The sequence below is a fragment of the Xenia sp. Carnegie-2017 genome, unplaced genomic scaffold (assembly GCF_021976095.1).
Source record: "Xenia sp. Carnegie-2017 unplaced genomic scaffold, XeniaSp_v1 HiC_scaffold_24, whole genome shotgun sequence".
Taxonomy (NCBI): domain Eukaryota; kingdom Metazoa; phylum Cnidaria; class Anthozoa; order Malacalcyonacea; family Xeniidae; genus Xenia; species Xenia sp. Carnegie-2017.
In genome coordinates, this window is record NW_025813487.1 from 5,336,147 (window position 1) to 5,359,455 (window position 23,309).

Consider the following 23,309-nt stretch of genomic DNA (forward strand, 5'->3'; position numbering starts at 1 on the left):
AATCAATGGTAAGAAAAGCTTGCCTAAGACATCACTGTTTCGTTGAGAATGTCTTTCTTTTGTTGTGCCAGTTGTAGGAATTCCTTGTGAAGAAACGTTACCCTTTATCTACAGAGAAGACATGTACTGGGTTTAACATATATCTTTATTGCACGCACGAACGTCATTTAAATTAAGGCACTACAAGTTTCAAAAGTCAGAAACAGAAAGATGACTAAAATAAAAAAGCTCGAGAAAGTTTCATTTAGTAGTTTGATAGCAAACGCTGAGAATTAGATTCGAACGAATGTATTTTGATTAAATCGTGGTGAACACAACTGCAATTTTAACTATAACTAACATTTTTTCAACTAATTACAACAACGTTTTAAAGGACCAACGCCAGCAGCACCTGTAGAACATACATAAGCCCTATAATGCAACCATGGGCGTAGAAAAGCAGTAAATGTACAATACGAATGTAAAAGTTAGTTAAAAAGAATCAATCAAAATTATTTCAACATTTTAGTCGACATATTATATGAAAGTTGTTGATTAGTCAGTTCTGATGACAGAAAACTTACAGTACCGACCTCGAGTAACATGACTTGACTCGCGAGTATCGAAAGGCGAGTGACTCGAGATGAAGTTGCCAGTCACTCTCGAGTGTGAGAAGTTTGCGAGTGAATAAAATAACTCGCTGTTTGCGAGTGAATCGAAATAACTCGCAAAAATTTCTTTCTCCAGTATTTGAAATTGACAAACATAATCTTAAGTGTAGTGGCGTCGTAAAGCGGTAGAGACCATAGAGAAATGTAAAGTAAATGGCACGCAATCAATGAGTAAATGAAAATAGCGCTCAAACATTTTCTTCTAACAGTCTTAGATTAAGGACATATATAATCTTAGGAAAGAAAGCATTCAAAAAACGAATATTCTTTAAAGCCAAATATTTATGAAATCTAGCTATGCGATGAGTGTACGTATAATCTTTTGAATTCGATTCTGAAAGAACTTCGTTGACCTGGAGTTTTGGATGTAGTCGCTATCGATATAAAGGTCTTACTATACACGTGGTTTTACTACACACATGGTTTTACTATACACGTGGTTTTACTATACACGTGGTTTTACTATACACGTGGTCTTACTATACACGTGGTTTCCTATACGTGGTTTTACTATACTGGTCTTACTATACACGTGGTTTTACTATACGTGGTTTTACTATACACGTTTTACGGTTTTACTATACACGTGGTTTTATACGTGGTTTTACTATACACGTGGTTTTACTATACACGTGGTTTTACTATACACGTGGTTTTACTATACACGTGGTTTTACTATACACGTGGTTTCATATCGTTCTTGCTATTAAATGTTTATGGCCTTTGTCATTAGATCCCGAGATATTGCTTCAAATGAATAGTCGTTTTGCTCCCATGTTTCATAAAAAGATATAAAACAGTTGCCTTCAAAATGTTGAACGAATTTTACTTGTCACTACACTTAACATTATGTTTGTCAATTTCAAATACTGGAGAAAGATATTTTTGCGAGTTATTTTGATTCACTCGAAAACAGCGAGCTATTATATTCACTCGCAAACTTCTCAAACTCGAGAGTGACTCGCAACTGCATCGCGAGTCACTCGCTCAATCGCAACTCGTCACTCTCGAATGACTCGCCATTCGATACTCGCGAGTCAAGTCATGTTACTCGAGGTCGGTAATATACCACTACGCTGTGATGGTGTCCTACTAGTAGATGGGGAAATTATTGCATGATCCTTTGTGTTTAGGATTTCTGGTGCTAGTTCACCGTCATATAAATCCAGATCAACATTATATTAGGATGAAAAGAGAAATTTTATACATGCATGTTTCTGTCAAAAATTTGTCCACTTGTACAAGGATTATAATTGCGCTTATGCCTTTTTCTTCAAAGGAGATCAGCTCGCTGTACACCGGCAAATCTAAAAAGCAAACTCACTCATTAGATTTAAATGCAACGTAGCAATATGTGAAAAACTGCCCTCCTTTGAATAAAGCAATGCCCTATTGCATTGTAACTACAGTACTTACTTCTAGAATTTGTTGATAAGATTTCAATGACGGCTGTTATCATATTACTTTCAGAAGATTCCAATAAATGCTTATTGTTCATACTAAAAGATGCGTAACGTGGAGCAGGAGGTAACTGAGGGGCTCTGTGTTGAATTACGGTTTCATCACTGTCATCATCGTCTGATGAGAAAAAATACCTGATCATCGCATAACAATGTTTATTGAGTACTCAAGCTATACTAAAAATACTAAAATATGGTTAATTTAATGCTTGCCAAAGATGTAATATTTAAGTAACTACGGCATTACATTCAGTCTTAATCCTATCTTTTCCCATCTTAAGAAAGAAGACATAGCCAAATTCAAAGAAATTATTGTGTTTCGCACACAAAATCTATCATTGACTACAGCCATATACGAACGTAGGTAGTTATAACAGTAGAAATAAAACACTTTTCTGTGTTACTGTGTACGTAAGTTGTTGTGATCTGAGAGAAATATCTAGAATACTATATAACCTACTTTCTATGTCACTGTAATCTGGAAATTCTTCCATACTCCTTTTGAGACGAGGACGTTTTCGTGGCTTGTCGTTGATTGACTCATCATCTGATTCAATGTTTGAAGTGGCAATGGCTCTTCTAGCGAACTTTTGGGCACTTTTAAAGTTGTCTAAGTAAAAGAAAGGTTTAAATTTAGAAAACAGAGCATTAAATCGTTTATAGCACTTTTGAGGCCTTTAGTGGAGAAAATGTGAAACAGCTGGCAGCAAGTTTGTAAAAAATTCTGAAAATAAAAAATTCCTACACCATTAGGACATAGCAATGATTTACAATCAAAGTGGAAATAACAAGAAATCCAAAACAAATGTAACCTAAATGAAAAATTCATACTATAATCACAAGACATCATATTAACCTGCAAATGTGAATATTCCAACTTTATGTTTTTTCCAACCATGTTTGTCCGGCAATTCCAGCTTCTCTACCCTAGCTGAGACGTTTGTCCTCGGCCAATAGCAATACAAAACCTAAAGTGCAATTAAATGAAGTTAGTTGCATTGACCTGTACGTATAAACTCAGGAAGATCTTTATGATATGCCATATTACATTCTAGGGGAATCCATTGTCCTTTACAGATGTCATGTGCATAGGTCAAGGCGAAATAGTTTTCATCTTTACGACAGAACATTGTCAGCTCACATTTAAAACAAATGTTAACACTAATATCTTGAGACGTATTTGATAAACGAACATGACCATAATATTTTAACTTTAATGGTTTCGATGCTGAACTTCGTAATTCGATGAATCTTGACGCTTCCCATTCAAACTCATTGTCGATCTCTTCCTTTATTTGTTCTTCCGACATTTTTTCCCGTTTATCAACTGTGATAAATAAATGTTCATAAGGTATCTCTTGGTTTGGATCAGCTGTTCCAACAGGTCCGTTTATCCACTTGAAACTAAACAGGGCAAAATAAATAAATATAAGAAAGTGAAGCTGATTATTTGTCCGTGTTACAAAAATATCTTCCTTAAAATTGTGAAGAGAAAGAAGATTTTTGGACTCCTAACATGATTTGTCGTTGTTGCTCTTGTATTGACGTAAATGTGTGAGGTCTTTAGATGTTTTTTTCAAGAAATGGCAAGTGCTTTTGCCAACATAACGTTAGTTAACACCAGCACGGAGAGGATACTTAAAAACCACTCATGACTTGCAATGAAGAGTGTGATCTGTATTCTTTATTGATAAATCTAAATTTAACATAGACATTTCAAAAGGATAATAAACTCTTTATAGAAACTAACAATAACCATTAACTAGCCTAATAATTCTTCATCTTTCAAAAACAATTCTTAAACACGGTTGTATTGGTGCTGTGTATGTTAAATGTGATTGAATAACTTTTAGTCTCGTGACTTAAAACAAATGCAATGTCCCCCACCAATACACACACACGGAGACAAGGGAAAAATTTTTTTCTCGCTCAATTTAATATCATAACAAATAAAACAGCTATAGAGCTGAAAACTAAAAAACATTTCTCGAGCTATTAAACGACAAAACTCAACTATTAATAGAAAGAAAGGATTTAGAAAACACTCGGAGAAAATCACTGTCGTCACCTTTACAGCATTTTGCTATTGTTGCCAGCTTATTTTGATCTCCCACGAAAGACGTTGATTATAATGAAAAGCTGTAGAAAATTTGAAATTTATTATCTTTGTTCGTATGTAACCAAAAACTTAATGCGGGAGCCCTCGCCAAATAATGAGTTTTGTTTTTTGATTTACACATCAAGTGAATACTGACCGTGCAATCTTAATTGTGATTGGATAAAAGGCAACAGAAAATTCTCGATGTTTTGTCACGTGAAAAATACTGAATACTATCTGCAGATGACGTAATGGTTCATGAGAAAAATGTAAACAAAAATGGCAGAATCTCGCTAAAGATTTGCAGAAGTTTACAAACTGTTTTCGCTTGAACTATTGAAAATAAATACGTAAAAATACACGGGAAGTGTTACGCTGTCAGTCAGGAAAGTTGTCATCGAGTGTTTACGAGAAAAAGACGAAATGGAACCGAAAAAATTATTGTCAAAGCACGGAAAACTTTATGAAAGCCTCTGTATTCATTATTCAGACATTGGTCAATGTTATCCGCCCGAGCTTTGCTTCGGTAGGTAATATTGACCTCTGTTTGAATGATTCTTGTTATCATGCTCAACCACATCCAATAGTTGTGAACTAATTGTTTGTTAAGATCAAATGCCTAAATAATATCATGAACTAAATCTCCACCTCGCAAAAAGTTGCTATAAATGAAACTGCATCATTTTTTTTAGTTATGGAAGATAAAAAAATATAAAAACTTTACCGTTGGAGGATATTGACAATTTCATCTCGAATGTTGTAATCGTCGTTAAGGAGCTTTTCTTTAAAAACTTCATTGTTGTTCGTCACATATTCAGGTTCCAGAAAAATATGGAATATTGTCTAAAACGGTCTTAAGGTAGAAAATGTTTCGGAAGCAAAATGTTGAGAAAGTTGCAAACCAAAAAACACAGTAACTTTAACTCAAAGAAAATGTTCCAGACTTTTTCTTTCGCACGAGTTCTACTTTCAGCGTTTGCCTTTGAATCAATAGTTTAATATTTTTTAAACTATAAAAATAATCAATAATCAATAATAAATAATAATAATAATAATAATAATAATAATTTTATAATAAATAGTTTAATATTTTTTTGTTTTAATATTGCAACATAAGTCATAAATTCTATACTTAATGTCTATGATTCAATCGAAAAATTGATCATAAAACCTATGAATTACAATGATGTTTATCATTTATACACCTTGAGTGGGGGAGAAAAAAAATATTACTGAAATAATGTTTTTGATATTATTTCTTATTTTCAGAAAAATTTCAAGAAGACATTTTTCCGAGTCCTTATAAGGGCACAAATTGATAAGTATACAAAAGGATCACTGAGGTGTGCAACAAGTTCTCACGTGCGCCATATTATTCCTTCTGGTAAAACTTTTTTTTAATTATTTAAGTGACATGATGTCAATTCTGAGTAATGAAATCGAGAATGATATGCGCGGCACAACATGCACATAGATAAAAACATGAAATATTCACACTATAGTGATCTTATCTTTGTCTGCAATAGATAAATTTCCCAATGAATCCTGTAACTTTTATTGCTTTTTAAAACTGTCTACATGAGCTTTTAATTTACGTGGATCTCACAATTCACCTAATCAATCCACTGACATAGCAGTGTTTCTTAAACAAGAAGACTCAATATATATTAACTCTGACAAGGAAAGAGGTAGCCCGCAATAAATTTATAACACATTGATCAAACCACATATTATCGCAAATTAGAAAATAGTCATAAATTATTATACATAGTAGATTATTTTGTTTCAAATTAAAACCAAACAAAAAAAACTTTGATAATAATTATCCCTACATATTACCTTTCAGCTGGCGTGGGCATCCCTGATCAGTTCTTTCACATTCGTCTAAAATAAGACAGGAAAGATCAAATTCATAGTAAAAAAAAACACTTCTAGAATGAAGAACGTTAATTAAAATTATCAATCATTTATCAAATATCTGACATCATGTCACGAATGCTTAGTTTAAAGTTCAAATCACTATATTTAATATTTAACAATAAAATAAAGGGATACAAATGTCAAAGTTTTAAGAGTTCTTTAATTTAACAAATTTCTCACGACTTCTTTGAATTTATTAAACAATTTCTGTTACAATCTGAATATCGTGTCAGCTTTTTGTAATATCAACAATATCCAGTAAATAACTTTTCTCCGTCCAAAAAGAAAAATTCGCTGAAGGTGTAATTAGGTCTTATAAATAATATGACGTCTGTATTAATGCTTGCACGAAGCATATTTATTCAGGAACCTATATTAAAAGTTTTAGCTTTTTCAATTGATCGAAATATCTGAGTCTTAAATTTATTATCTACGTCATCATCGAAAGAAATAGTATTGTACACAGGACTGTCAATGTATGCGTGTTCTAGTTGTACGATATGTAAAATATGCTTTTTATACATTTTAAGTGAGCGTAAAAGCTGTACAAAGAATTGATCAACAATATTAGCCATTAGCATATTAGATCAACAATAATCAAAAATATAGGTACTGTGCTTTTAAACAGAATGATTATTTTTTACATTTTCTATTCATGCTTGCGCGTTTTTGATGTGAAACATATTCCAAGAAGCAAGTATCCTTGACGTATTTCTATTCGCAGTTAATTTTTGATGGCAAACTGTTTAGCTATATAATTTATCAATGTGATGACTGTATAAGAAAGCGAATCCAAACAGTTCTGTGTAGTGGCGTTGGTTCTCAGATTTTATTGTGCAAATATTGCCCAGTAAGTGTATGGTTTCGATGAATGGAGAATTTTCTATCGTTGACATTGAGATGAATATAAAGTGAGCTCATTGACAAGCAAACTTTTCACGGGTAAGCCGCCAAAGCAAGGTTCCAAAATGTTTTATCATATTTGGAGAAGAGCATCGTATACATAAACATAAAACAACCTGTTATAAAATGAGAATGTTTATGAGTCAAACATTGAATACGTATTACTACTTTTGTGCAATTGGCGATTTTTTATTTTATAAATTTATTTATTTTCGGAACGATTTTCGTTTCATTATTGGTGAAACTCATTGCGAAGAAATTTCACAGCGAAGAAATTTGACAGCTTTTCCTAGCTCACCGTTCAAAAATTGATTATACCTACATCAAAATGCTAATGTTGGTGTTAAGCAGAATCCTTAATCGAAGTGACACATATTCTAACGTATACTTTAAAATAGAAACTATCACAGTTAAATAAACGAGGATGCGCAACCGATATATAAGATTTATATTTGCTATTTTTATTAGGATACTCTTCACAAATGGAAAATGAAAATCAGTGCTCCAAACTTCATAAATAGATCAATTATTCTTTCTGAAAATTTGGCACGGAAAGTCTTCTTTGAACGAAAGAAAAAAGTCATTAAAACATTCCCCAAATTTCTTTACGTATAGACAATTAGACAACAACAGCAATGTTACCTTGTCGACGGCCAAATGCATTTAAATGTTCAACTAACATATTCGCGGTGGCATTTTTTCCATCTGTTATCTTGCATTTCAAAAGCATTTCCATTGGCAATTTATTAATTACAGAGCATATATGGTGCAAATTTTCTTCAGGTATACCCAGCATTCTAGCAAGCTCCAGCCATATAGGATATATTATTTCAGAAATTTCCATGAGATCACTATCTTTGGGAACATTACTCACTACTGTAGCATCGTGATTTCCTAGATGTACAACAAGGTAATAGTTAACCATTTATAATGCTACTAATATATGTGACTACTTTCAATGTCGCTGATATCCCTTTCATTGTAAATATAACATTTCAACATGCTTCACGATTTCAAAATTCACTAAACATAGTGGTGACCATTACTACCCCTTGCGCAGAAAGTCTATCTTAAATGTAACCTGATTACATAAGGCAAACTAGATCCCAGGTAGCAATGTCGCTGCGATATGCCCACGAACATCAATTCTGTTGATATGTCTACAAAACTCTAATTAATTGACGAACATTATTCCCTAAATAGCAGAGCCTATTCGCAGGATAGCTTTTGGATGGTTTCTGGGGATTTCTACGTGCCAAGGCTTCAGAGGGTTTAGGCTTCTTTCAGGGGATTCTGGGCAGGTTCGTTCGGCTTATACAGACATTCTCATTCGTCGTCTTTGCTATATTTCTTTGCTATATTTCTATAAAACGCGTAGTGTGTGAACAAATAATTTGGAAACATTCAGCTCAGTGGGGGAGAGGGATCGAGGGAGTTAACTTAAAATTCAATTCTTTGAGTTACCTCATTTACAAAGTTCACAGTGTATACATGGGGACTGGCCCAGCGCGTTAAGCGAGCTACCTCCGCTCTCATGTGATTACGTGTTTATGTAATGATGTATTTGGGGTCTTAATTAATACGTTGCAATAATCTCTTCAAAATGACCGCCGCACGCACGCGAGTGTGTAATAAATGACTGAGGAGGAGAGTTCTAGAGAGTTGAGATAGACAAAATCAATGCAAACGTGCTTGAAAAATCATAATTAAATTGTAGTTAAGAGAGTTAGTAAATTGGGGGCATAGACCAAAACAACTAAACCAGGAAAAAACAAGAACAACTGCTGTTTTCGTGATCGATTATAAAAAAAACCTTCGTTGATTTAAAAAAAAAAAGTTAAATCAATAAACTTACCGGAAGAAGTTCTTTCAGGTGGTTTATCTTCTTGTTGCTCCTCCAAGAGTTCTTGCTGTAGGTCTTCACGTTGCTCTTCCTGCACGTTTTCCTGTTCATTATTTCAAGGTTCTTCTTGTGTTATCTCTGTTACCTCTGTATTATACATAATTTAAAAGACAAAAAAATATTCAAGTTCTATTTATAGCAATTTATGTCCAAATCTATAGCAATTTATGTCCAAATCTATAGCAATTTATGTCCAAATCTATAGCAATCTATGTCCAAATCTATAGCAATCTATGTCCAAATCTATAGCAATTTATGTCCAAATCTATAGCAATTTATGTCCAAATCTATAGCAATCTATATCCAAATCTATAGCAATCTATGTCCAAATCTATAGCAATTTATGTCCAAATCTATAGCAATCTATGTCCAAATCTATAGCAATTTATGTCCAAATCTATAGCAATCTATGTTGTAAATAGAAACAATAAAGTCACTATTTTTCCCAAAACTTTCATGATTGTTGGTAATAACCGTCCACACAATGGATACTTACTCTTAACATCACGTCACTGCTTATGGTTAAAGAAAGTGAAATAAAATAAAATTTCTCATGACTCAATGATAAACAAAGTTCAGCTTCGCATGCAATAAATCATTCATCCAAACATTTAATATATTAAAGAAATTTAATTTATTCAAAGCAAACGAGTACTGGAAAAAATTAAAACTTCATTTCTCTGGTAACATTCATGACAGTACAGAAAATACTACTAAAGATTTGTCGTTAATAAAAAAAGTGGCACATCTAAAGCAGTATAGAGCAATTATTTAATACAACCATCTCGTGGAATTGAAAAATAACATCAAACAGAAGAGAAACAAAACAGATTTAGCAACTTTTGTGGGTGATCATGACATGTTGGTCACCAGGCTCTCCAAAGCCATGTTTATACTACTTACAGGTTTATAGCTGACCTGGGACCAAGTAGCTGGTGTAAACATTGAGCAAATCAAGACTGACCTAGTACAGTGCCACATTAACCAATGGGACCACTGGGATTTTTTTAACCCAAAAATATTTATTTCCAAATGAGATTGAATTTAAAAAACAACCATGCAATACAAAAACAAAAGTTGCTGAGATAAACATAATCAATCACAGAAAAATACAACTGCAAAATGCCAGGAAAATATGGACCAAAAAAAATTCGCTCTTGTAAAACAATGATTTGACAGACTCAATAAGTTTGTGCCCAGGGACACAAAACACCTCAATGCGGCCCTGACCTGGAACTGAATTTTCAAGCCAAGTATTGCACACAGTTTTAGGAACATTGCCCTAATTAGTCAGGGTAGGGTATGTTACTGCTTTAATGTAAATTCATTTACTAGTTTGTTTTAGCTGTTTCCATGACAGCTGCTTTAATAGAGCCATCAATGGCACCTAGCCAATATTAGTTCTTTTAGATATAAATGTAAACAGTTGACTTGACATTGCTAAATAGTGACTGTTATTCTATCAAGAACTGTTAGAAATTTAAAGTACTTGAAAGCATTTTGAAATTTTGGCAGATGTTAAAATTTGGTTCTTGAATTCTCTGTGTAATGAAAAAAGGATTGAAGCTGAACTTGATGACTTTAATTTTTTAACATTCAAAAATAATGTTATTTATGCCAAACTGGCTACGTTGATGAAATAACTTTTTTAAATTTTCAATGACATAGTTACAAGCAACTAAATAGCTTTGCAAGAGAATATTGAGGCCAGACATTAAAGAATATTTTGGCCTAGGTTGGTTGCCATGTAAACTGCTCTCACTCATAGGTCAGTTCTAGGCCAGTACTATGAACAAAACTAAAGAGTATATTTTGAAATGCTTGATTTTTGCAATGTATTGTGATGACTTACCAGATGGCTCTGAATTCATAACTGCTGTGGTTGAAGTGTCTGCATGCAAAGAATTGGTTTCTAAAAAAATAATAAAATATTTTACCAATCAAACACAAAGAAATAGAGTGGAAACACATTCATTTAAGTAAAGCATAACCATCCAGTACCATCAGTTTTACTTCATGTCTATAAACTAGAGGGACATAATCCCAAAAGGAAATGATCTCAAAATGTCATGTAGACAAATACAATAATATTTGAGTTAGTAGCGGATCCAGGGTTTGGAAAAATAAATTATAACCACTAATTTTAAATTTAAAATACCTTTATATAAAAGTAATTGGTTGTGAATTTCTAAAGAATAAATATTACCCAATCAATGAGTTGAAGTAATTTATTTTGCCTATAGCTGAATCTGCTCCTGGTTTGAGCTGAAATTTAGATTTGCTTAAGGTGAATATCTGTTCGAAATTCATGAGTGGTAGGCAGTTGTATAGCAGTCAGTTATTTCAAATGAGTGATCTTTTGGAGTTAACAAAAAATGTTTTTGTTTCTTCCCTTAAATATCAATCACTCAAGCCTTTCTTCACACTCGAGACTAAATCTGTCTTTAATTTATAAATACCTTTCCATTCCAAGTTCACTTCCATGGCATCATGCTCACTGCTCCCTTCGATTATGTAAATTATACTTTTGCTTGAAAGCAAAGCCACCTTCCATTTGCATGATGAACAAGACGAAACAAACCATGAAATAATTCTGAACAATATCCTGTATTCATCAGTATTACAGACCATTTTATTTTAATTTTTTTGGTTTCAATGGAAAATGTTTCAATAACAAGCTGTGATTTGTCCTCTTTAAAATAAAAACCTTTGATAGTGTCGTCAAAGGGAGTGTAAATGACTCGAGTGTATGTGTTGATTCCTTTAACCTGTGGATGAAATTTCATCTTTTTAACAAAAGTTTTATCCGACTTAAAAATGATGAGTTGGTAAAATCGGTCAGATGCATTTGTCAAAATTGCTATATTTTCACAGGACGAAATGGACAAAACTTTTCACTTCATCATCAACTGGTTTACCTTTAACCTTTGGTAAAAAAGACTTGATAAGTTTACCTTTACTGTCACACACATATATATTGATTTCACTTGTATTGAAATGATTTGTGAACGTTGTGTGGAGATAACAAAAACATGGCAGCCATATTGGTCGTGGAGGTACAAATTCATTAGGATTTATTGGACTAATTTGTCGGATCCGTCTTTTGATTGTTTGTTCAGACGGTCTGATAATTTTGTTGATATTTATATTCGTTCAGATATTTAAAGTCGTGTGAGCAGCCTTTTGTGCTATCCAGTACATTTATCGATATATTTTTCGTATTTTTGTTCTTATTTCCAAGTCTTTTTCAAATCAATGTAATATCACTTGTCGGCTTTCTCTGATGTTGTCGGATGAAAATAGAGCATGTTCTATTTCCATCGATTTTTTAGATAGATGGTCCGACTATCAGAAGCTCACTTTTTATATATGTTAAAACGACGGATAAAAGTCGGATCCGACAAATCGGATGGTGTGAACGGACCTTCAGTAGTTAGTTGCCCTGTCATTGACGTATTAAATATTCATTGTTAAAAATGCAGCATAAATCTTTTTATCATACATTTAACTAAGTGCGTACAACATTTTGTAAATTACAATGTATAATTCAATTAAACATAAAAATTATTGCTTAACTTAGCGATAACTTAATTTTCCACGATGTAGTCTATAATCGCTCATCTTTTATTGTAGCTACTTTTTTGAGTTTTTTCTTTTTTACATAAAGATATTGAAGATTTATTAGCAAATATTACGAGAAATAAACATTTCAATATAAAAACTTACAGAAAGTATGACAATTGTTATAAAATATAAAATATAATATAAATAGAATGTTTTTACAAACACTGCTCTACAAAAACGGGAGGAGGGAGATCACACTAAAAGACGATTGATTACAAACATGAAAAATGGTTTAGTAGTTTCAAGTGGTTTTAACACCACATAAGGTAACGTGAGGACGTACGAGCTGAGTTACAAAGGACAACAGGAACTAAACTTGAGGATAAGAACCCATAAATATGAATGTCTTTAAGATCAGTCAATGTTTCAAGTTTTCCTGAATGATCACAACTGTGAAAACGGTAATGTCTATAACCACGCGTTTCAATTATGAGAAATTTCTTCAGACCAAAGTGATAGAAAAAATCTTCCACAGGTAAATTCAAATTCACTTTCGTCTTCAAACAACCCTCCATTGAATAAATGTACAGAGATGCATGGTCACCTAGAATGATTTCGTTCTCATTGGTAACGACTATCCGTCGCTTAGGATTTTCCATTTGCTCAACTGTAAACTGCTTTATCAATTTTCCTTGCAAGTCATAAACAAACACACATTTGTAACGTTGATCACAAACCACGATGTTTTCTGCTGACACGAATAAACGAAACCTCGAAAAGTCTATGTAAGTAAGATCCAAGGATATTTCACTTTTAACAAGAAAATGAGGATCCAACACCACTAGATGAAAGTTAGACGACGTTTTTCGATAGACAATGATGTACATGTCATCATTTTCATCAATAAAGCTGGCCTTTATGAAGTCAGATTTAGGAAATATATAGACGATTTCTACATCAGCACCTTTTCTCACAATCTTGATCAAATATCTCCCTAGATCACAATAAATTAAGTCGTTGCTACTGTTGCAATGAGTATTATGTATATCCATAGCCCATTCCAATTCCAATTCCAATTTCAATTCATTTGGACCTTGGACCTCACTGTCCCAAGAATTTCTCTCCGAGATGTCACGCCAACTCAATATTGGATTAAATTGTCTGTTTTTTAGTTGAATGGTCGGCCAAACTAAAGCCGTATGATAGATTTTCCCAAACTTCATAATAAACTGATACAATAAGCGGTTAATAAACATCACTGATCGTACATTTTCTACACGATCGTTTTTATTTAACAATGACTTCACACCACCATAGATGTAAACATTAAATATCTCACGAATAGCAGGTAATGAATGAAGTTCATTTAAAAAGGGCAAACACAATGTAATGGCCGTTTCTGGACATTCCATGCATTCCAAAATTGTTGAAACAACTCGAATTTTGGCAGCAAACATTCTATCTTCAATTGACAAACTTTCGTTATTGAATGCGTCAGTTGCCCGTTCGCCAGCCTTTTTAAATCTCTCGACAGCAGTTTTCAATTTAACAGGACTTTCAATACTTAATGTCTTAAAAGCTTCATCAAGTTTGTGTTCTTGATCGAAGTCTTTAGATATTTCACTGCTTTGGATGTTTGAAGTCAACGAAGCGTCAATATGACTTTCTCGAGTTAAATTTCTCAATCTTTCCTGTTCTCCCTCTTTTAGTTGTGCAGATTTCTCGATACAGTCAAGTAAAAGGTGAATTCCTTGTTTCAAGAAATCATAACTGCTGAGAAGATCTTTTCGTGAGAGTGCGTCGAGTTTAGTTTTTACATCATTCAATTCTCTCACAACAATTTCTCGAAGCTTCGCATCCGTAACATCACCGTCTTTAAGATTTTCTGCTGTTTTATCTCGTATTTTGTTACATATTACACCAACAGTTAATTTTAATATGGTAGAGATAAACGAAGACATATTTTTTAAAAGTTAATGTGATCTGATCTACAATATCCTGTAGATAGGTTTGTCTATATATCAGATGAGTTTCTTACACGTCATATGATTTCGCAGTTGGTTGGTTTTATGTTATGTTGTTTTCCATATAAACAATGTTTCAAGTATGCAATACACGTGAACAGCATGTGAAACATCAATGACACAACACTAAACTTACCACTCTTTTAACCGAGAAGCATTAAAGGGGAACTCCACCCTCACATAATGTTGGTGTTAAAAGTTCGATTTTTATGCAAAGGTTACTATATGTTGAAATTTTGACATCAGCTATTTTATATTTGACAAAATCGCGTCTGTAAGTGCGCTATTTGAGCTGTTTTAAGGTTTAGCAGCGTGGGCAAAGAATGCGTCAGCGGAAATTCTTTTGAGGTCATATCGTCCAACCCACTTGAAGTTGTAGTTTACAACCACAGTTTACAACAAAGTAAAATAATAACGCAGAGCCTAGCACAAAAACAAAACAATCGCTTATAATGGCTTTTTTGGAAGAACCTCGACCTAATTCACCAATCGATAGTGAAATAAAATACAATCCAACAAACAATATTCGGCCATATCAGTTTTAGCCTGAATGGCCGGCTGATGAACACGAAGAAGCTCACCAGTTTGAGAACAACGAAGAACAGGAATTTGTGTTATTGAGAATGAACCGCGGCGCGACAATCTTGAATGGTGAGCAATGAAATGTTATATCATTCTAGACCATTGTTTTCGATCTCGAAAGAACATTTGCAGTTTTTGAAGTTGACCACGTCCACACACACATAATACTTCAGATTTTAAAGTTTTTATTGTAAGATACAATCTTTATGAAATTTAGACATTTACTTTTGAAGATCCTTTCTTTTAACATATTCAGGTGTCAATGTGGTAACTGCCAAATAATGGACAATAACGAGGAATGCTTATGCTGCAAAGAGATTTCCAATATTTGTGACAAAATGTAGAGGCAGAAGAAACGAATAAGACCATCGAAGGCCCTTGTGCATTACACAACATCCTGCTTTTGAGCCGGTTTGTCTTATTAGGTGGGTTTTACAAACAGCTTGGTACCAGTACAAGCAGTAATATGAGGTAGCATATGATGGGCCTTAAGACAAACTTTACCACTGTATTGCATGTAGACAGTTGACAAGATGGTGCTGAGATGTCTTGGGAAGAGAAATAAGAGTCGTCTTGCCATCATGTGCAGTTACTTGCATTAGAGAAACATTTCCTCCACCTGGCCCTGCAGAGAAATTTCAATTTGAAGGCTTCCACTATGCTGATGAAGTTTTTATTATAATATAGGTATAAAGTAAATGGTTTGAACCTGGGAGTATCGTTACATGTTTGTAAATATAGATCGCCCAGGTTCGTATATAGTCCTGAGAAGGACTGTTTTGTTGTTGTTGAATGACGTTTTGACAACCTTAGCGGTAGTCATCTTCAGAGTCAAATGAGGAGTAAACGTCAGGTTAGCCATATTTGTTATCTGGTTCCAGATAACAAATTAATTTATTACAAATACAACAGATTTACATAGAAACAAATAATTATGTTTTAAAATATAAATGTGGCTTTGGCTATTACACTGGTTATAATGTAACTGTAATTAATTACATGAATAGTTTGTGTAATGCAATGGTGAAAGTAGCTATAGCAAAAAGTTTTGAAGAATTCATACTTAAGAATGAATGTACAAAATTTGTCTTCACTGATTCAACTTCATATTATATGGGCATGGCAAAACCTATTGCCATAGCTAACATCACCACTGACATTTTATGCAAATCTACAATGATGTTCCTTTACAAGTACTTCTTTCCTGGGTGAACATGATTTAGAAATGTTCTTTCGAAGATTCTCGCCATGATGTACAAGTTCAATCTCCTCAGTTTTGCAAGCATTCACAACCTCAGCAAGTATTTTATCAACATACTGGTACTCTTTCTTTTCTTTCATTGCCTCTTTGTTTTAGCTAAAATCATTTTGTAACGGTCTTGTCCTTTGTTTGTCCCTGACTTAACGACTGCTTTATCACATTTAATATTATTGTTGTGATCTAATGCTAACTGAGTGCGGGCTACCATTCCAGGAAATGAAAAATGCTCTCACTTTGGGCAGTATTTCAGTAAAAGGGAATGGTAAAGCATTGATGGAAATATGTGTTCCCCCTCCAGAAATGCTTGTTGGAAATATTTCCACCAATTTGTCTGCATTCTTGTTAACAACTTGCAGAGCACCACCAAAGATGATTAGAAATGGACTTAATCCAATGCGTCAAGTTATCATCTCCCTAAATGTTAGCCTTCTTTGTTAGTTTTTTTGTTACCGGTTTAGACCAGGGGTTTCCAAACTACGGCCCGCGGGACAGATGCGGCCTCTCAATCCGGCCCGCAGAGATACTTAAAGAAAAAAATAATAATATTATTAAGCAAAATAAACTTTGTGCAGAAAGTTCACGTTATGACGCAAGTCAACTAGCAAGAGGGTCTTACATCAATTTTTGTCCCAAATTCCTACTGAGACAGAATCTGTTGACTTCCCATATTACACTACAGTAAGATGCCTAAGTTGTGGAAAAGTGCAGCCAAAGGTTTTTGAGCTAAGAAAGGAGCTATTTTCTTAACTAATGAAGCTTGTGTTATGTACTTCGTTTTATTAAAATACTCGCTAACATATTCATGAAAGATACAAATTGGCTAATCCTTTCATAAGTGTTTCCACTAAATAAAGTGGATGCAGCGAAAAGCAAATTTCCAGTTGGGACATTCCTTGTGAGTGTTTGAAATCTCCATGTTGTGTGATGACCATTTATACAAAAAAGATTAAATGATAGCAAACTACGTACAGTGTTTTCTTCACATGCAATTACTGTCTCTCCACAAGAAAGACACTTTGAAAGAAGACTGATAAGACTGAAATTCTCGTTTTCTTCACGGCAAGGTGCTGAAATGCTCGTTTTGCCTTTCTGCCTTTTCAACTATATTGGGACAATAGATTATTTGTTCCCAGCTTTGTCATAATTCTTCTAACATTGTTTGCACAAGTGTTTGCGCACAATGCTACCAAAAACTGCAGCTAGTAAAGAAAGTAAAAGATAAATTATGTGGAAAAGTTCAATTTAGACGTATATAAATAACCATTTTGATCTTGAATTGCAAAACAAAACCATCCAAAGTGAATGGTGAGAGCTTTTAGAAAGACCAGTTTCTTTGTTAAAATTTTTCAGCACAAATAAAACGACATACTCCTAAAAGCCGTTTGAAGTATCGTAACGTATTTAAATCAATCAGAACACGTCAATGCTCTCACGAAAAACACGATGCTAGATTCATATTGTTTAATCAGATAATCTGACTTCTTTAACGTCATGAAATTCGTCATTAAAATTACGTTTTAGACTTTGACAAACGTGCATGTTTTCAATCTTCAAACACAAATGATAGAAGAAAGTCAATATTATGTTACGTAATTGCAAATGAAACCATCGTTTTCACGTTTCCAAACCGATAAAGGGGAAGGGCTATGCCTTCCTTTGTCACATTTTTTTACGTAACCCTTGAAAGAGTCATGCATAAAAAATAGGCGGTGCCAATAAATATTACTAAATACGTATGGGTGGTTAACTTTCCAAAACTTACCAACTTTCTTCTGGACGTTTCGTCATCAAGACTAGAGGATAGGTCCTCAAGTTCTTCAACCGAATCTAAGCGAGTAGGTACAACATTATCCAAAATTTCGTGCTTGTCTACACCTTTCGTAGCGCTTAACAGAGCACGCAATATTAAAAACGCTTATCAATTAATGTTTCCAGTTTGGTGAGAACTGATCTTTGGAAGCCTACAAGATAGATAAGAAAATAATAGAATAACTTATGTATAACCTACGTAATAACTTAAAAATATAAAACTTTACAACATGCTAAGAAGAAATATCAAATAAAAACTCGCATCAAATTGCTAATTGAATACGCATACATAATAACAACGCTATTCAAAAACTATATACTGTAGAAAAGGTACCATTAATGTTTGGTTGAGAACGTCTTTCTGCAGGTGTTATGTTCATAAAACTTGTCGAAGGCGTTTCGTGCGATGAAAGGTCATGCGCATCTGCAAAGCAATCACGTGTTGCAGTTAGTTGTGAAGAAAACAAAAACATTTCAAACGACACGAAATGAACGTAAATGAAAACGTAACAACAAGACATGCAATAATGAATTGTAAGAAAAGCTTGCCTAAGACATCACTGTTTTGTTGAGAATGGCTTTCTCTTGTTGTGCCAGTTGTAGGAATTCCTTGTGAAAAGACGTTGCCCTTTATCTAAAGAGAAGACATGTACTGGGTTTAACATATATCTTTATTGCACGAACGAACGTCATTTAAATTAAGGCACTACAAGTTTCAAAAGTCAGAAACAGAAAGGTGACTAAAATAAAAAACCTCGAGAAAGTTTCATTTAGTAGTTTGATAGCAAACGCTGAGAATTAGATTTGAACGAATGTATTTTGATTAAATCGTGGTGAACACAACTGCAATTTTAACTATAACTAACATTTTTTCAACTAATTACAACAATATTTTAAAGGACCTACGCCAACAGCACCTGTAGAACATATATAAGCCTTACAATGCAACCATGGACGTAGAAAAACAGTAAATGTACATTACGAATGTAAAAGTTAGTTAAAAAGAATCAATCAAAATTATTTCAACATTTTAGTCGACATATTATATGAAAGTTGCTGATTAGTCAGTTCTGATGACAGAAAACTTACAGTACCGACCTCGAGTAACATGACTTGACTCCCGAGTATCGAAAGGCGGAGTGACTCGCGAGTCAATTGCGAGTCACTTGAGAGTGACGAGTTGCGATTGAGCGAGTGACTCGCGATGCAGTTGCCAGTCACTCTCGAGTGTGAGAAGTTTGCGAGTGAATAAATGACTCGCTGTTTGCGAGTGGATAAAATAATTCGCTGTTTGCGAGTGAATCGAAATAACTCGCAAAAATTTCTTTCTCCAGTATTTGAAATTGACAAACATAATCTTAAGTGTAGTGGCAACTTCGTTGACCTGGAGTTTTGGATGTAGTCGCTTTTGATATAAAGGCCTTAATATACACGTGGTTTCATATCGTTCTTGCTATTAAATGTTTATGGCTTTTGTCATTAGGTCCCGAGATATTGCCTCAAATGAATAGTCGCTTTGCTCCCATGTTTCATAAAAAGATATAAAACCGTTGCCTTCAAAATGTTGAACGAATTTTACTTGTCACTACACTTAAGATTATGTTTGTCAATTTCAAATACTGGATAAGAAAATTTTTGCGAGTTATTTCGATTCACTCGTAAACAGCGAATTATTTTATCCACTCGCAAACAGCGAATTATTTTATCCACTCGCAAACAGCGAATTATTTTATCCACTCGCAAACGGCGAATTATTTTATTCACTCGCAAACAGCGAATTATTTTATCCACTCGCAAACGGCGAATTATTTTATTCACTCGCAAACAGCAAGTTATTTTATTCACTCGCAAACAGCGAGTTATTTTATTCACTCGCAAACAGCGAGTCACTTATTCACTCGCAAACTTCTCACACTCGAGAGTGACTCGCAATTGACTCGCGAGTCAAGTCATGTTACTCGATACTCGCCATTCGATACTCGCGAGTCAAGTCATGTTACTCAAGGTCGGTACTGTACCACTACGCTGAGATGGTGTCCTACTCGTAGATAGCGAAGTTATTGCATGATCCTTTGTGTTTAGGATTTCTGGTGCTAGTTCACCGTCATATAAATCTAGATCAACATTATATTAGGATGAAAAGAGAAATTTTATACATGCATGTTTCTGTCAAAAAATCGTCCACTTGTATAAGGATTATAATTGCGCTTATACCTTTTTCTGCAAAGGAGATCAGTTTGCTGTACACCGGCAAATCTAAAAAGCAAAATCACTCATTAGATTTAAATGCAACATAGCAATATGTGAAAGACTGCAGTCCTTTGAATAAAGCAATGGCCTATTGCATTGCAACTACAGTACTTACTTCTAGAATTTGTTGATAAGACTTCATTGACGGCTGTTATTATATTACTTTCAGAAGATTCCAATAAATGCTTATTGTTCATACTAAAGATGCGTAAAGTGGAGCAGGAGGTAACTGAGGGGCTCTGCGTTGAATTACGGGTTCATCACTGTCATCATCGTCTGATGAGAAAAAATACCCGATCATCGCATAACAATGTTTATTGAGTACTCAAGCTATACTAAAAATACTAAAATATGGTTAATTTAATGCTTGCCAAAGATGTAATATTTAAGTAGCTACGGCAATACATTCAGTCTTAATCCTATCTTTTCCCATCTTAAGGAAGAAGACATAGCCAAATGCAAAGAATTTGTGTTTCGCACACAAGACCCTTCATTGACTACAGCCATATACGCACGTAGGTAGTTATAACAGCAGAAATAAATACTTCTCTGTGTTACTGTGTACGTAAGTTGCTGTGATCGGAGAGAAATATCTAGAATACTATATAACCTACTTTCTATGTCACTGTAATCTGGAAATTCTTCCATACTCCTTTTGAGACGAGGACGTTTTCGTGGCTTGTCGTTGATTGACTCATCATCTGGTTCAATGTTTGAAGTGGCAATGGCTCTTCTAGCAAACTTTTGGGTACTTTTAAAATTGTCTAAGAAAAAGAAAGGTTTAAATTTAGAAAACAGAGCATTAAATCGTTTATAGCACTTTTGAGGCTTCAATGGAAAAAATGTGAAACAGCTGGCAGCAAGTTTATAAAAAAATTCTGAAAATAAAAAATTCCTACACCATTAGGGCATAGCAATGATTATTTACAATCAAAATGGAAATAACTGGAAATCCAAAACAAATGTAACCTAAATGAAAAATTCATACTATAATCCTGACATCATATTAACCTGCAAATGTGAATATTCTAACTTTATGTTTTTCCAACCATTTTTGTCTGGCAATTCCAGTTTCTTTACCCTAGCGAAGACATTTGTCCTCGGCCAATAGCAACACAAAACCTAAAGTGTAATTAAATGAAGTTAGTTGCATTGACCTGTACATATAAACTCAGGAAGATCTTTAAGATATGCCATTTTACATTCTAGGGGAATCCATTGTCCTTTACAGATTATAGCATGTGATTGTGACTTATATCAATCTTCCAACGTAGATATGCATAGCACTTACTTTCAGTAACGAGTACAAAAATAAAAATGAATGATTGAACAATACTGCATAAAAACAATAACGCAAAGCAAACCCTACACCATCACATGCTTCAATCCAACTTCTGGGAACAACTTCAACTGACTTCTCATCAATGAATTCTACAACTGCATGTGTATCAGTAGACATATAAAGCAAATAAAAATACAATTTCAGATTGGCAGAGTTCGAAATCATAGCTCATTTGAAATTTCCCTCTTTATAGCCTTCAATACTGTTTCTAAGGTACATACCAGTACTCATTTCCTATTTACATTCAAATAAACATGCATCTGGCAAAACCAATGAATTTGGTTAAGTAGTTTAATGGACTGCAAAAGGTAAGGCCGAATAGAGAAATTTTATCATTAAACAAAACATGTTTAAATGTTGGAAAACATTTTCTTCCAAAAACTTTCTGAAAACTGGTTATTTTACCTTTATTATTAGTTAGTGGGATGCAAAACGACCAAACATATTTTTTTTCCGCAGCCATAATCAATCATTATTGCTTTTTTTCTTAATTGGTTAAAAGGAAGCACTTTCATTGTGGTCCATTGAGATGATGATTTGTGGAGTCGCAAGGAGTTGTAAAGTAAGGCTCAGTTTTGTCATGTATTCGGCAAAGAAAAAGTTCTTCATTATCACAACTATTACTTGCTTTGTCAACAACTTCACCACACGATGAACTATCAAAGAAAAATGCATTGTTTGGGGCTTTTAGACTTATAGAAGTTTCATCATTTTGTTGAATAGTGCCAGAACACTCACTTAAACGTTTAGCAAGTTGTGCAATGGGGCTTTTTCCAGAACGAACCATTTTTTTTAATTTTTGCATATAACTCTCAAACGGAAATAAACTAGATACATCCAAACACCCAAACTGTTCCACCTCATCAGCCAAATGAATCATACTGTGTACGTTATACACTACGAATTCATCACCATACATAAACATACTTTGCTCAACAAAGTAATGCATTAATTACTTAGCGTAATTTTTGTGAAGCTGAGCAAACAAAGGACTAACCAGAATGGAACTTGCAACACTTAAAACCAAGAAACTTTCATATAAATCAGGCCTTAGAATACCCTTCAAAGCAATTTTGCCTGTATACAAAAGAAACTGTCTGAATTCTGTAGCTTTCCATCTGTCAACCTCCATTAAACTCCTAGGTTTTCGCACAATTGTAAATTTCCCCTCATCCAAACCATAATAAATTTACGCATAACATCTAGACACAGTTGATGCATGTAGTCAATTGGAAATTGTTTTACCATATCAGCAGGCAAGTAACAGAAAGGGCTAACAAAGCGATGATGTTCTTCTCGTATCTACTTTCTAAAGGAAATATTAGTGCGCAATTCTATATTATTATTTTGAGAGTAAGTCACTCGACCAAGCCACTTCCCTTTTTGTGTACACTTGTCACAACCAAAATAACCAGAACAAAGTTTTTTGCCTTTAACAAGTGCTCTTGCAGGAGCATCACAAACAATGCCCCTTACTGTAACAGTCAGAACCTTTTCCCCCTCACTTTAAAATCACTGCTGTGCAATAGAAACTACAACTATT

At 33.9% G+C, this 23,309-nt stretch overlaps 2 protein-coding genes across 2 annotated transcripts; both read right to left on the reverse strand.

The window, feature by feature from the left end:
* Positions 1-23: 23 nt before the first annotated feature.
* Positions 24-12,292, reverse strand: LOC124451895. The gene is made up of 10 exons (XM_047002500.1): positions 11,394-12,292; positions 10,787-10,846; positions 8,887-9,021; positions 7,674-7,925; positions 4,933-5,029; positions 3,114-3,514; positions 2,571-2,720; positions 2,067-2,228; positions 1,858-1,957; positions 24-108 (listed from the first exon to the last, which is right to left on the reverse strand). Exons 4-10 carry the CDS (start codon positions 7,873-7,875, stop codon positions 105-107), a joined length of 1,116 nt encoding a protein of 371 aa, XP_046858456.1. The 5' UTR covers positions 7,876-7,925; positions 8,887-9,021; positions 10,787-10,846; positions 11,394-12,292; the 3' UTR covers positions 24-104.
* A 5,404-nt stretch (positions 12,293-17,696) lies between these two features.
* On the reverse strand, positions 17,697-22,070 carry LOC124451902. The gene is made up of 9 exons (XM_047002506.1): positions 21,794-22,070; positions 21,436-21,546; positions 21,039-21,188; positions 20,540-20,700; positions 20,389-20,430; positions 20,188-20,288; positions 18,724-18,802; positions 18,509-18,598; positions 17,697-18,326 (listed from the first exon to the last, which is right to left on the reverse strand). The coding sequence occupies exons 4-9, from the start codon at positions 20,619-20,621 to the stop codon at positions 18,271-18,273; spliced, it is 450 nt and encodes a 149-aa protein (XP_046858462.1). The 5' UTR covers positions 20,622-20,700; positions 21,039-21,188; positions 21,436-21,546; positions 21,794-22,070; the 3' UTR covers positions 17,697-18,270.
* Between the last annotated feature and the right edge of the window lie 1,239 nt (positions 22,071-23,309).

Coding starts and splice junctions, on each gene's coding strand:
- LOC124451895 (XM_047002500.1), bottom strand. CDS start 7,875: ATGGAAATTTCTGAAATAATATATCCTATATGGCTGGAGCTTGCTAGA. Junction 3,515..4,932: donor ATTGTCAATATCCTCCAACG/GTAAAGTTTTTA, acceptor TGCCCTGTTTAG/TTTCAAGTGGATAAACGGAC. Junction 2,721..3,113: donor TCCTGAGTTTATACGTACAG/GTCAATGCAACT, acceptor TCTTTTACTTAG/ACAACTTTAAAAGTGCCCAA.
- LOC124451902 (XM_047002506.1), bottom strand. CDS start 20,621: ATGAACAATAAGCATTTATTGGAATCTTCTGAAAGTAATATAATAACA. Junction 18,803..20,187: donor CATCTCAGCGTAGTGGTACA/GTACCGACCTTG, acceptor CTTTAGATAAAG/GGCAACGTCTTTTCACAAGG. Junction 18,327..18,508: donor TTCTCAACCAAACATTAATG/GTACCTTTTCTA, acceptor TCTATCTTGTAG/GCTTCCAAAGATCAGTTCTC.